At 37.8% G+C, this 13,929-nt stretch overlaps 2 protein-coding genes across 2 annotated transcripts; one reads left to right on the top strand and one right to left on the bottom strand.

The window, feature by feature from the left end:
- otx5 (orthodenticle homolog 5) lies at nt 1–2,269 on the top strand. The gene is made up of 3 exons (XM_056757220.1): nt 1–94; nt 1,046–1,197; nt 1,640–2,269. The coding sequence occupies exons 1-3, from the start codon at nt 1–3 to the stop codon at nt 2,267–2,269; spliced, it is 876 nt and encodes a 291-aa protein (XP_056613198.1).
- A 4,152-nt stretch (nt 2,270–6,421) lies between these two features.
- On the bottom strand, nt 6,422–13,885 carry psma6l (proteasome 20S subunit alpha 6, like). Its single transcript, XM_056756440.1, has 7 exons — nt 13,670–13,885; nt 13,167–13,261; nt 12,736–12,817; nt 11,730–11,885; nt 11,461–11,639; nt 6,732–6,826; nt 6,422–6,648 (listed from the first exon to the last, which is right to left on the bottom strand). Exons 1-7 carry the CDS (start codon nt 13,743–13,745, stop codon nt 6,591–6,593), a joined length of 741 nt encoding a protein of 246 aa, XP_056612418.1. The 5' UTR covers nt 13,746–13,885; the 3' UTR covers nt 6,422–6,590.
- Between the last annotated feature and the right edge of the window lie 44 nt (nt 13,886–13,929).

Genomic DNA, 13,929 nt, shown 5'->3' with positions numbered 1-13,929 from the left:
ATGATGTCTTATATGAAGCCTCATTACTCTGTGAACGGTTTGACTCTGTCCGGTACCGGGATGGATCTCCTGCACTCTGCTGTCGGTTACCCCAGTGAGTTCATGTTTATCATCGTTTTGATTTCATTGTGTATTTACTTTTTCGTGTATTACTGAACATATAATGTAAAGTGATTAACTTCAGTCAGAGTATATGTGTTTTAAACCTAACATAAGTGTATATGTTTTAACATCAATCTTAAACATTTATTCGCACGAACATATTTTGAATAAGATTACATTTTTTAAGATTTTTAATTAAAATGATTATTACATTTTGATTTGTATAATGATTTGTATAATTATAATTACTATTAAAGTTAGATATTATTGTTATAACGAATAATTTCTGTATTCTTTAGTTTTGAGATTCATTCTCATTCCGATACTGCGATTCAAATATTGCGTTTGTGTCCTACATTACTCAACACACATTAAAATATTTCCATTAAAATGTAAAGATCGAATTTTAAATTGTATTTTTTTAATTAAGGCCTAAAAGAGGTTTTAAATGTGAAAAGAAATAGACCAAGAATCATTGCAAAAAAGCAGTTCTGGTTCATTTGCGCGTTTCTGATCTGATTTCATTTCACTTCATGAACAAAATGTGAAGTTTATCTTCTGAACGGTTTGATTATTTTGCCCTTATATTATACATTTGTTCAGTAGGATAAGTAAACGTTTTTACATGTTATATTCCTTACGCAAAAGCATTTCACCTAAAGAAAATGACTGAATCAAATGTTTCATTTTATAGAATCCATTTCATTCATTTGACCTTGCTTGGACTTAAACGAAATAACGATTATAATTGCGTTACACTCTTAAAAATAAAATGTTTAATTGTTCTTAACACGCAGAACATTTCTGTTTCATAGAAGTAAAAGGCATGTAAAGATTTATTAGGCCTAAATAAATCCTTCTTTCAAAAACATTTGACCTTCAAAAAGCACTTTCATTTTGAAGAAAGAGTGATGTCAAATTCTGTGCGTGTATTATTTTTCAGACACTCCACGCAAACAGCGGCGCGAGAGAACCACGTTCACGCGCGCGCAGCTCGACATCCTCGAGTCGCTGTTCGCCAAGACGCGATACCCGGATATCTTCATGAGAGAAGAGGTCGCGCTCAAGATCAACCTGCCCGAGTCCAGAGTTCAGGTGAATTCATCAGATCACAAGCACGTGATCTATACATCAGTGTTTCATTTACTACACTTCACCATAGTAAACATCATTTAGTGGATCCAATAAACCAACAGTGGATTTACTACAAAACAAGAGGCGAAAACATTATTACTACAGTAAAACCACAGCTAATGTTCCTGTGGAAATTTTCGATCTTAAAGGGACAGCTCACCCAAAAAAAGTCTTTCATCGTTTACTCGCCCTCATGTTGTTCTGCTGAACACACAGGAAGATTAAATTGATAGTATTTATTTTCCCAACTACTGCAGTAAATGGGAGATGAGATTTGTCTGCTTTCTCCCATTCTTCCAAACATCTTCCTCTGGGTTCGGCAGAACAACCTGAGGGCGAGCGAACGCTGACAAGATTTTCCTTTTCGGGTGAACTGTTCCTTTAACTGTGACGTGTTTCGCAGGTGTGGTTTAAAAACCGGCGCGCTAAATGCCGTCAACAACAACAGCAGCAGACGAGCGGCCAAAGCAAACCCAGACCGCCGAAGAAGAAGACGTCATCACCCGCGAGAGAGGCCAGCGTCAGCGAGGCCAGCGTCAGCACCAACGGTCCCTACAGCCCGCCGGCCCCGGTCATCGCGGCCAGCAGCACGAGCGCCACGGTGTCCATCTGGAGCCCGGCGTCCATCTCGCCGCTGTCGGACCCCCTGTGCGTGTCGAGCAACCCCTGCCTCCAGCGCTCGAACGCGTACCCCATGACGTACGCACAGGCCCCGGCCTACAGCCAGGGTTACGCGGCCTCGTCCTCGTACTTCACCGGGCTGGACTGCAGCTCGTACCTGTCACCCATGCACCCGCAGCTGTCCGCCACGGGGGGCGCGCTGAGTCCCATCGGCGCGAGCTCGATGGGCGGGCCGCTCAGTCAGTCTCCGGCGTCGCTGACGTCACAGGGCTACGCCGCCGCGTCTCTGGGCTTCAGCGCCGTCGACTGTTTGGACTACAAAGACCAGACAGCGACGTGGAAACTGAACTTCAACGCGGCCGATTGTCTGGACTACAAGGATCAAAACTCGTGGAAGTTCCAGGTCCTGTAGACCAGAGAGACATTAGTCACGACGAATGTGTAAAAGAAGTTTTGTGTTTTAAAAAAGCTGAATGTTCATGTTCATCTTTTTGTTATTTATGAATAAGCCGGAAGATGATTTGAGCGGGAATGATCGACGATTCTCTCACTGACTGAAACGAAACTTCCGGAAGCGGGCGAACATCAGCGCGAGACTCCAGCGAGCTCAAAGCATGCTGGGATTGCTTCAGCCGCTCACTGCTGTGTTTTAATGAATGTCAATGAAGAAGATTCTTCATTTCTGTTTGATGTGTTACCGTAAATCATTGTGTAGATCTGGCGTTTGTGTTCAATTGATGATAACTTTTTAATGAATTTTTGTAACTTTCGTCTCTGTTGAAACTGTTCCTTGATGATCTCGTGCGTTTCATGCAATTTGACAACACGAAACGTTGTGTGTGTCTGATACTGCCAATCATCTCCAACTCAGGGCTTTTGCTAACAGATGCAGAGATTTTAGACTGCAATGCTGTTCATATTTGTACAAATCATCATGTTTATAAATCAACTCTCTGTCTGACGTGAAATCTCCTCCTGGTTTGTAGCGTTTCCGTTGTGATTGCACATCGATTCTTGTAGTTTCGAGGCGTATGTATCTTCTTCTAAATAAACATTTTCTTTCCATTAATCTTAAACGAATGATATCCCCTTTCACTGTAAACCCAGATGTTACAAATAATCAAGCAGATTAAGTAATGTAAACTTAATATTCTACTTACTTACATGTTTTAAGTTTTTACTTTTGAGTAAAGTAGAATGATTATTTTTTATTAACTTGAAGTTTTGACTAAAACATAAAAAAAATTAATTTGTTCTGTTTACTTAATTTAAACATGTTAATTCAACACAATTGGATTTCCAATTCCCAGCATGCTTTCTGTCAGACTGTGTTTGGAGAGTAAATAAATAATCGGATTATTTTATACGTTTTTATTAAAGTTAAAGACTTGTTAGTGTTTAGTGTTCACTTCTCTTAGATATTAAGAAGAGTTTGACATATTTTTCAGTTTTGTGGTCACCATTGTTCAGAAGTGTGGTGCATGTGCTTACTCTCTGTGAAGCTACATTTGACTTGTGTTATGATACCAGTGAACAGTACCTGTGCTAATGTCAGGTCTGAGATCAGTCTCTTCTTGCTCATTTTGGATTTCATAAGTGGAAGTGCTTGATTTATCCATATTAAGACTAAGAAATATGTCAAATAAAAAAAAACTGAAAGAATTTAGTTTAGTTAACTCATAAACGCAATTTTGGTGTACCTAGTTCTGTCTACCTAATTTCATAAAAAAGGAAAAATTAAATATTTAAGTCGCACTTGCTTAGATTTGGTAAGAACTTTAACTTAACAGTAATCAAAATGTGAGAGTTCTGCTTAAACCAAGAACCTCTAAAACTCAAAATGTTTGAGTATTGCCAACTTTGTAAGATTCCCTCATAAAACAACACAGATTTCCCTCAAAGAGAATAAACAGGATCATTCTGACATGAACAGTTAAAATCACTTTAGGGAAATGATCCAAACACAAAAATCAAGATGAAGATGAATACACATTTTATTTATATTTATTGCAATGTGTTTTGGATTGAGAAAACTGAGAGAAGATGTGTGTGTGTGTGTTCAGTGTATCGGTGACATCTTCACACTTTTATAGTTAATTAGTTTAGTTTTACTAATTAGTTTCTGTAATTTAATAACTTTTCCCTCAAAATAGTAAAGTAAGGAATTACTTACTTACAGTTACAGAGTTACAGTTACTTCTGATGTAATTGAATGTGTAATATAGACAATAGTGGAATTGTAATTAAAATTCAAAGTCTACCTTTAAAATGCATGAATTAATTAATTTAGTTTTATATTATTTATATGAATGAATAAAAAAAGGGTCGTTTCATGTCTATCCTTGAATCACTAAACTAATCAAGATTAATATGAGAGTTAGAAAGTAATTAAATACTTTTTGAAGATTTTAATTTGTTCAGTAATTTAATTACACTATTGAATATGTAATGAGTAACTAGTAATAGATTACTTTTTCAGAGTAATTTACCCAACACTGTCTACAAAGTGTGTGTAATCTGTGGATGGAGCATATGGTGTGTGAGTGGGTGTGTGTGTGCGTTTGTGTTTACTGTCTCTGAGACTCACGATTTAAAATATGATTCATTTCTTTTGCTTTAATCCACACAGACATGCTTCACCCCCCCCCCCCCCCCCACAGAGTTCATACAATTTCCTTTAATCGAGTTCTAATCCCCACAACCACACACGTGCACGCACACACATACACTGTGAGAATGAATAAGAATGAACAAGTAAAACTATAGTTGTGGTGATAGCGACACTATTTACGACATTCATTGTATTACTGAACACAAATCAGTTTTTTCTTTCAATGCTGTTCTGGCGACACACGTGTTCATTGGGTTGTCACGTGAACACAGCACACACACATTAAAGAAGGACATTGAAACGCAGAGACGGACAGGTCTTGTGTTTGATCACATTTTGTTCTGACATTCTCATTCTGAATATTGTGTTTATATGTTTTCAGCACAACACAACACTAAAGCAGGAGAAGTGTTGTGTGTGTGTTGTAAAGCTCACATTCTCATTCTGGTCTCTTTCTCTTCTCTTGTGAGCAGTTCTGATAATCTCTCATTCTCTGTGCCGTATAATCCAGCTCTGACCTCAATCCAGTGATGTAATGAGTCATGTGACACGCTTCTGACTCACTGCTCACAAAACACACTGTGTTTGTCAGTCTGCAGTCATATTAACTTCATACAAACACATCAGACCACTATGAAATTGCCTCCAAGTAAACACGTGTGGGGGGATAACAATGTTTTTGGCTAATAGTTGTATTTTGTTTTATTAATATTTTAAATAAGTTTTTATTTTTTGTTTTTATGTTCATTTAAGTTAGTTTAAGCAATTGTGCTGTGAACTTTCGTCATTTTATAATTGATTTGTATATTTTTAAAATGTTGCTTACTAATGTTAATTTTATTTTATTCTAGATTAATTTTAGTTTTTGCATATTATTATAACTTTAGCGCTTTAAACTTATTTCAGTTTATTTTTGAGGCAACTTTTCAATTTTCCGTTTAGTTTAAGTTCTTCCAATCATTTTGATCTCAATATTCTACTTGATTTCAACACACAGAAAGGTTTTCAACATTGTCGTTTTAATCAACTAAAATCAGCTGCAGAAAGCTCATATCTGAGAGCCACCGGTAGATCTGATTCTGTTGAAATAAGCAGTGACATTTACTACAACACACAGACATGTCATATACTGTACGTGTGTTTTTAAAGTTGTATATGTTGATGTGTGTCACGTAGCACACGGCTGATGTATTTACCTGTTGATTCTGCTGTGATGTTTGAGTTAAATCTGCTCTTACATGAATCTCGACTGTCATTGGTCACTTTAAATGTCAGTCAAATGTGTCCTCCTATATAAACCACAACTACAAAAATAAACTCTGAAGTGTGAGTCTGTCCTGTCTGCTCTGTCCTACTGCTCTCTCTCTCTCCATGCATGTGTGTGTGTGTCTGCATTTGTGTGTGTAAGTGTCTGTGTGTGTTTGTGTGCGTCTGTGTGTGTGGACAGGGTAAACCTTACGGTGTGGGGACAAATGTAAAGTTCGTACGGTATAAAAACCGTTGTGTATATGGAATGTCCCCATTAAACATGGAAACCAAACATTTTTATGCGCGTGCGTGTTTGTTTGTGTCTCTGTTCTAATCTGTGGCCTCTCTGTCAGCACTTTACAGATACAGACGGACGGATTGGACGTAAATCCCTGGGTATGACACAATTAGACACACCTTGAAGAAGGTGATCACACACACACACACAGTATTTCATGAGGTCAAATAAATTAATTCGAGTTACGCTGCTTTGTGTTGAGATCATAGTAATAAACCACATCCACAGAATGTGAAATATAAATAATCAAGGTAATTAATTTGAGATGTAATCATATAAACTCTTCTCTATAGCTCTACACATTCCTTCTCTTCGTCTTCATTTCCATCATCATTCATTTAACATCAAAGATATCACAAAGGAATCTGTATGTTTATTATAAGGTCAGTATTGAATGATATAAAAGGTATTTTATAAGATTCTTTTATTTGATAAATTGGTGGTTTGCTGGTTTATACATCAGGTTTGTCATTAACATCAAGTAACAGACACAAAAGAAAATCTCAATGTTTTAAACTGACATACACACGCTTCAGGAATGTGAATGTAGAATTGTGTGTTTGTTAACCTGACAAACTATTCCCTCTCAGCGATCGCAACCAGATGACGCTCGATTTCTGCTTCTGATAAAGACCTGAAATCAACACAGATACAGACGTGAACATGACTTCATGTGAATATGCAGAGAACTGATCAAGTTCCTTCTGGTTTCAGCACCTGAATTTGGGGTTTTCTTTGGTCACAACTCCCACCTCAAGCTCACTGCATTTGATGTCCATGGCAAAAATGGAAGACAGACACGTGATCGCCATCTGGTGGACGGGAAACACACTGCACTTTACTGACAGAAACTGTTCGTTATGCATTTTTCATTATTAAACACAAAGACTGAAAAAAGATGTGATAAAAAATATATACTTCATAGAATTATGCTAATTTTGCTTGTTAATATTTTAATTATTTTGTTAGAGTAATTTTAATTAAACAGATTATTATATGATTGCAACTCGGTTTTAATAATATAACCAATTTAATTTGGCTAAAATTAAGTTTATAGTTGAGACTACATAAATATTTTTGTGGATATAACTACATTGGCAATTAGGATATTTGGAGATTAATTTTCCAGATGAATTGTCAATTGAAGTGTTTTTCAGGAAAAAGAAAGACTGTGTGATCTCATTTTGTATTGATTAATCTTTGAGATTTTGGTATTATATTTAAGTAATTATTTGTTTTAGTTTTAAGTGGTTTAAGTTGTTACTGTTTTTCAGAAGAGCGGTCTTTATCCCTACAAACGTTGTCTCAACAACCATATTGTATTATTTTAAGTAGCTTTAACTTAAAAATAAACATATTTGTAACATTTTTTGCTTAATTTAAAATCCTTTGTTTATGCAACAAAAAAATATAAATGACAAGAAAAGCTCAAATATATGCGTAAAGTGAATGGAAAAATTTGAGTTGTGCAAACTACAGTTAAAATTAAGTAAACCTAACATACATTTAATATCATCAGCAAAAATACTGTAAGGGATACCCTTAAGCCCTTGCGCATGAAAACATTGATTATTTTTATATAGACTTTTGGGGCATTTATATATTTTATGTTAATAAAAAAAATTTGTTGAATAAAAATTTAAAATTCGTTACCATTCAGGTGATTGGCAGACTCTTTGATGACTTACATTGCATTATCCTATACATTTATACATATGTATGTGCAATCCCCTGGTATCTAACCCACAATCTTGTGTTGTTAACGCAATGCTCTTACCACTGAGCTACAGGAAAAATAGTTGTGGAATAGAAACCTTTATCAGATAAAGGTAACATCTCACTCTTAGTCCTGCTTGACCTTAGTGCTGCTTTCCATACTGTAGACCATAAAATACTATTAGATCGTTTACACAATTATATCTGTATTCAGGGACAGGCACTGCAATGGTTCAGATCTTACTTAACAGACCGATATCAATACGTCCATTTAAATGGGAAATCGCCAAATCTTACGCAAGTAAATTATGGATTACCTCAGGGATCGGTTTTAGGACCCTTGCTTTTCCCTTGGCAACATTATTAGAAAACATGGAATTAGCTTCCACTGTTATGCAGATGATACTCAGCTATATATCTCATCAAGACCAGATGATTCCTTTTAGCTATCCAAACTGGCAGAGTGCATCGAGGACATAAAACATTGGATGACTAGTAATTTCCTCCTTTTAAACTCTAGCAAAACAGAAATATTACTTATAGCACCAAAATCAAGTAAACAGAATATCTCCAATTACAGCCTTCAAATTGAAAGCTGCACTGTTACTCCAACAAATACAGTTAAAGACCTAGGCGTTATATTAGACGGCAACCTGTCATTTAAAAATCACATCTCAAATATCACAAAAACAGCCTTCTTCCACCTTAGAAATATGCCAAATAACGAAATATTTTATGTGTTGCAGACGCAGAAAAGCTTATTCATGCATTTGTGACCTCACGGCTTGACTATTGTAATGCTCTACTTAGTGTTTGTCCTGTATCATCAATAAACAAACTACAGTTAGTTCAGAATGCTGCGGCCAGAGTTCTTACCAGGTCAAGAAAATACGATCACATAACCCCAGTTTTATCATCGCTTCACTGGCTACCCATTAAGTATCGTATTGATTTTAAAATTATTTTAATTACTTACAAAGCCCTGAACCGTTTAGCACCTACTTACTTAACCAAGCTTTTATCACATTACAACCCATCACGCTCGCTGAGATCTCAAAACTTAGGACTTTTGATAACACCTAGAATAACTAAATCCACCAAAGGGGGACGAGCTTTCTCATACGTAGCACCTAAACTCTGGAATAGCCTTCCTGATACTATTCGAGGGTCAGACACACTCTCCCAATTTAAATCTAGATTAAAGACACATCTTTTCAGTCAAGCTTTCACTTAATGCATAGTTAATGAACAGCAGCTACGCTAATTATTCTCTTTATTCTCTTTCCGCCTCTGCCTCGGGATGCCCATCCCGAGGTAGGAAGAAGTTCCACCATGTCCAGACGACCGACAGATGCCCATCCCCAATTTGAGATTACGCCAGCTACAGCTGCAGACTGATTGACCATCCCAGCTCAATCTAAAGCAATTCCACCACCAGCCAAGAGAAATATGACCATCGGACCATCCCAGCTCAGACCACTACATCCCCAACCAAGAGCAAAGACGGACTATTTGTCTCATTAGAGTATCTTGGAGGGGTGAGGTGTCTGAGTCCCAACATCTCGACACAGGTGTCCCTCAGGGCTCAGTGCTTGGTCCGTTGCTATTCTCTGTATACATGACATCCCTTGGCTCTGTCATTAGGAAACATGGCTTTTCCTATCACTGCTATGCGGATGATACACAACTCTACCTGTCTTTTCGCCCAGATGATCCGACTGTTTCTGCACGCATCTCAGCCTGCCTAGCCGACATCTCGCTCTGGATGAACGGCCATCACCTACAGCTGAACCTTTCAAAAACAGAACTGCTTGTAATCCCGGCTGATACAAAGACTCATCACAACCTTTCCATTCAACTGGGCTCATCAACCATCACACCTTCCAGAAAGGCACGAAACCTAGGAGTGATGATCGATGATCAGCTCAACTTCACGGATCAAGTTGCCAGCACCGCCCGGTCCTGTAGATTCATCCTCTACAATATCAGGAAAATTAGACCCTTCCTATCAGAGCATGCTAAACAAGTCCTAGTACAGGCTCTGGTCCTGTCCAGACTGGACTACTGCAATGCGCTACCGGGTGGACTTCCAGCTTGCACAACCAAACCTCTACAGATGATCCAGAATGCTGCAGCAAGAGTTATCTTAAATAACCGAAGAGAGCACACGTCACTCCTCTACTCATTAAGCTACATTGGCTCCCTATAGTCGCTCGCATCAAATTCAAGACTCTGCTCCTGGCCTACAAGACCACCACTGGTTCGGCACCACCTTATCTTCGCTCCCTAATACAGACATATGTACCCGCCAGATCCCTACACTCTGCAAGCGAACGCCGTCTTGTGGTGCCATCTCATAAAAAATCTCTCTCGCGCACCTTCTCCGGATCTGTTCCACCTATGTGGAATGATCTGCCTGCTGCTACAAGATCTGCAGATTCTGTAGCCATCTTTAAGAAACGTCTGAAAACACATCTCTTCCGTCAACATCTGACTGATCTGTTCTAACTCTATTTTCTTCTCTACTCTTTTCTTCTCTACCCATTATAAAAAAAAAAAACTACCTTACCTACCCCACTTGTAAGTCGCTTTGGATAAAAGCGTCTGCTAAATGACTAAATGTAAATGTCATTAATGCTGAAGTTACAATATTTGGTATTAAATGCTAAACTAAAATCACATGTCACCAGTTTGAGTGTTGCTATGACACGTCAGAGGGGATCTGGCCCTCCAGGTTGAGTCTGGTTTCTCCCGAGGTTTTTTTCTCCATTAATCAATCATTGGAGTTTGGGTTCCTCGCCACAGCAGGGCAGTGTTGGCCTGCTCACCGGGAGACTGCATTCATTCATTTATTTATTTAATTAGAAATTCGATATTATTTATTAGAATGATCTTACTCGTTGTATAAACACCATGCACTGTGCTGTGTTTTAACTTTTGTTTTTCCTGTTTGCCCCTGTAAAGCTGCTTTGAAACAATACACATTGTGAAAAGCGCTATATAAATAAACTTGAATTGAATTGAATTGAATTAAGTCCGGTGATCAAGCAATGTTTAGTTTTATAGAGGTCTAAAAATAGTTTTTTACAAGGTGTAGGGAGGAAGAAGGGTTTTGACAGGGTGTCTTCACCAATTAATTTGTATATTTATTGTTTATTTATTGTTATTTTTTTTTATTTTCGGCTTTGGCTGTTTTTTTGATTGTTTTGTTTGGTTTAGTTTAGTTTTGGACATTATTCTTATTCATGCTGGATATAAATGGAACTATGAGGGTTTTTTTAATTCTGATAGGAACGAATAATTGTGATAATTTTAAATTGATATGCATATGTGATATAATCATAATGATAAAAGGATGATCTTATTTGAGCAGTTGAGAAGGGGGATGGATTACACAAGCACATGCTTCTTCCTGCTCCTTTTCGGATATGTATACATCAGTATTATTTTGTTTCGTTATTGATTTATTTATTTGGTAAAAAAAAAAAATGTTTACATGTTCAAAATAAAAAAAAAATCATTTCATTCAATAAGTAGAATTGACTTCATTCTGATAAGTGAGTTTTACTTGAATTATCGCACATTTTATTTACAAAAAATCAGTAACAGTAACAATTTGCACAAATATTCTACATGTACTGTAATTTTTTTCATTGTAAAAGACCTTCACATTGAGTTGAGTCTATAGAAAATGTACAACACAAGTAGTGTTAAAACCCAACACACACACCTCTACGGTCCTGTCGTAGGTGAGCTCAGGCTGTTTTTTGAGTTTTTTCTCCAGGTAACTGTTGCCCTCTGTGTGTTTCACCCCAACACATGTCGCCCGGAAGCCACAGAAATACCCAGCAGGGTCACATTTATAGAGCATCGGCCCCAGCTGAGGATCCATAGCGATGAACATCATACCTGAGAGACAGACGAGACGACACACTCACAACACCTCACAGAGATATACACAATCATGTGTGTGTGTGTGTGGATGATGAACACACTCACAGCAGCCCAGAGGTCTCATCTCTGCGTTCTGTGTGTAAACCTGTGAGATGTCTGCCATGCGTCGACACAACATGTCTGCTGTGATGTCATAACCAAACTTATACTTCCACTCAGCTGCTTCCACACGAGCCCGATGAACCTGAGAGCGACTGTCCGCTGCACACACCAATATAGACACAATCTTACTGATTATTTCTGATGACAAGCAAAAGAGGGAACAAGTGAACGGCATTGGCTAGAAAGTTAAAAGTATGTCTAGCGAGTATTATTTTGGGATACCAGTAGAAGAAGCGTTACTTTGCTAAACTTTAATGTGATCCATTTCACAAATTGTTTATTAAATAAAATTAATTTTGAATAAAATTCCCACAAATTGAATGCATATGATACAATAAAAAATTGTTGGTTCAACTTAAAAAAATTAAAAGTTAACCGCTTGCTTTAAAATTTTGAGTTAATTCAACTTTATTAATTTCTTTTTGAGTTGACTAATATTTTTAAGTTGAATTAACTTAAACTTTGAAGGAAACTATTTTTAGGTTTAAGCAACTATTTTTACAGTGTAATAATGATACAAATTGATTCAAATATAAATAGTTTGATGATTAGCAACTAGCCAGACGGTTAAACAAACGCAGACAGGAAGTTAACTTCAGGCCAGGCGTGTGCGTGTGTCCGATGAAACCGTCTATAGAGCAGTTCTGTACAGTTTGTCATGTAAATGAACGCGTAATGATGCTGTCATGGCACATTTGTTATGTTTGCATATCATTTTCACTTTCTTTTGTTTCTGAATTTTCTGTAACACAGTCAAAAGTGCTCTGGAAATAGTGAACACAACTGATAGTGTGTAGTCTGATAGTGTGTAGTCTCTCTGCTCACTATGTAGTGCTGCTCATGTAAGGAACACTGCTCTCAACATGAGATGAGCTCTGAGCTCATGCTGATGTGTGTGTGAAAATTAATCTGATCCTGAAAATAAGAAAGTGTATAATCACACACACACCGTAATGTCCTGTCATGACACAGCCGATGCGTGGAGTGAGTTTGAACATGTTTGTAACTGTTGATGCATCCAGAAGTGTATCCTGCACACAAAGAAAATGAAAAAGAGATGATGATCACATGACACACACACACGACTCAGCACAATTTAAGAGCATCACAACATCTGCATTGCCTGTTTGGACTGCATCTTCCACATCTGTGTGTGTGTGTGTGTGTGTGTGTGCGTGTTTGTGTGCGTGAGTGATTGAGTGGGTGTGCGTGTGTGTATGCGTGAGTGTTTGTTTGCCTGCGTGATTGTGTGTGCGTGTAAGTGTGTGTGTGCGTGTTTGTGTGCGCGTGAGTGATTGAGTGGGTGTGCGTGTGTGTATGTATGTGTGTGTGCGTGAGTGAGTGATTGAGTGGGTGTGCGTGTGTATGTGCGCGCGTTACCGGCACTTTCTTCTGTGTGACGAGCACAGCGCAGTCTGGTCCTCTGATGCCCACAGACGTCAATCCACTCTGACTGATCGCTTTAAACGCGTATTCTGTCCAATTAAAACACATTAAAACACACACAACACAACGACAGCATTCATTAGTGAATTTGTGCACATTTATCAGACGAAAGGAAAACGATAGTAATTCATCTTAAAGAATAAATAACACATATGATTCAGATCACACCTGTTGTAAGAGGGATAATAAAGCTTCATTTTTATATTGAATGAATATACAGAGATGGTCAATATATACACAGGTGTGTGTGTGAGAGACGCGCGCGTGCTCGCGCAGATTTATGAACTTTTGACTAAACTCACATGAACACACACATGTGTGAACACTGTAAAACAACACAGATGATTTATTCTCAAACGGTCACAATTCGTCTTTCTGTCGACTTTAATGTGAGTGAAAGTCTTTGAATGAGTTTCATTCGTGTATAAATCTCTTACCGACTTGATAGAGTCTTCCCTCAGGAGAAAAGATCGTGATGTGGCGATCAAATCCCGCGTTTGAACCTCGAGACATCTTCACAACAACACAAATACACACTTGAGCGACTCAACAAACTCAGCGTGCACACATTAACAGAGAGATGTCGAGTGAAATGTCGACAGGCCGTCGAGTGAGAGTGAATAAGCGCTTTATACTTTTACTTTCTCTTTCACTCACACTCAACACGTCACTCAAAGAAGACGAGGAGACACATGTG

Source organism: Triplophysa dalaica, chromosome 9, assembly GCF_015846415.1.
Source record: "Triplophysa dalaica isolate WHDGS20190420 chromosome 9, ASM1584641v1, whole genome shotgun sequence".
NCBI classification, from domain to species: domain Eukaryota; kingdom Metazoa; phylum Chordata; class Actinopteri; order Cypriniformes; family Nemacheilidae; genus Triplophysa; species Triplophysa dalaica.
Note: the sequence above shows the minus strand (reverse complement) of the source record. Positions and strands in the feature narration are given on the sequence as shown.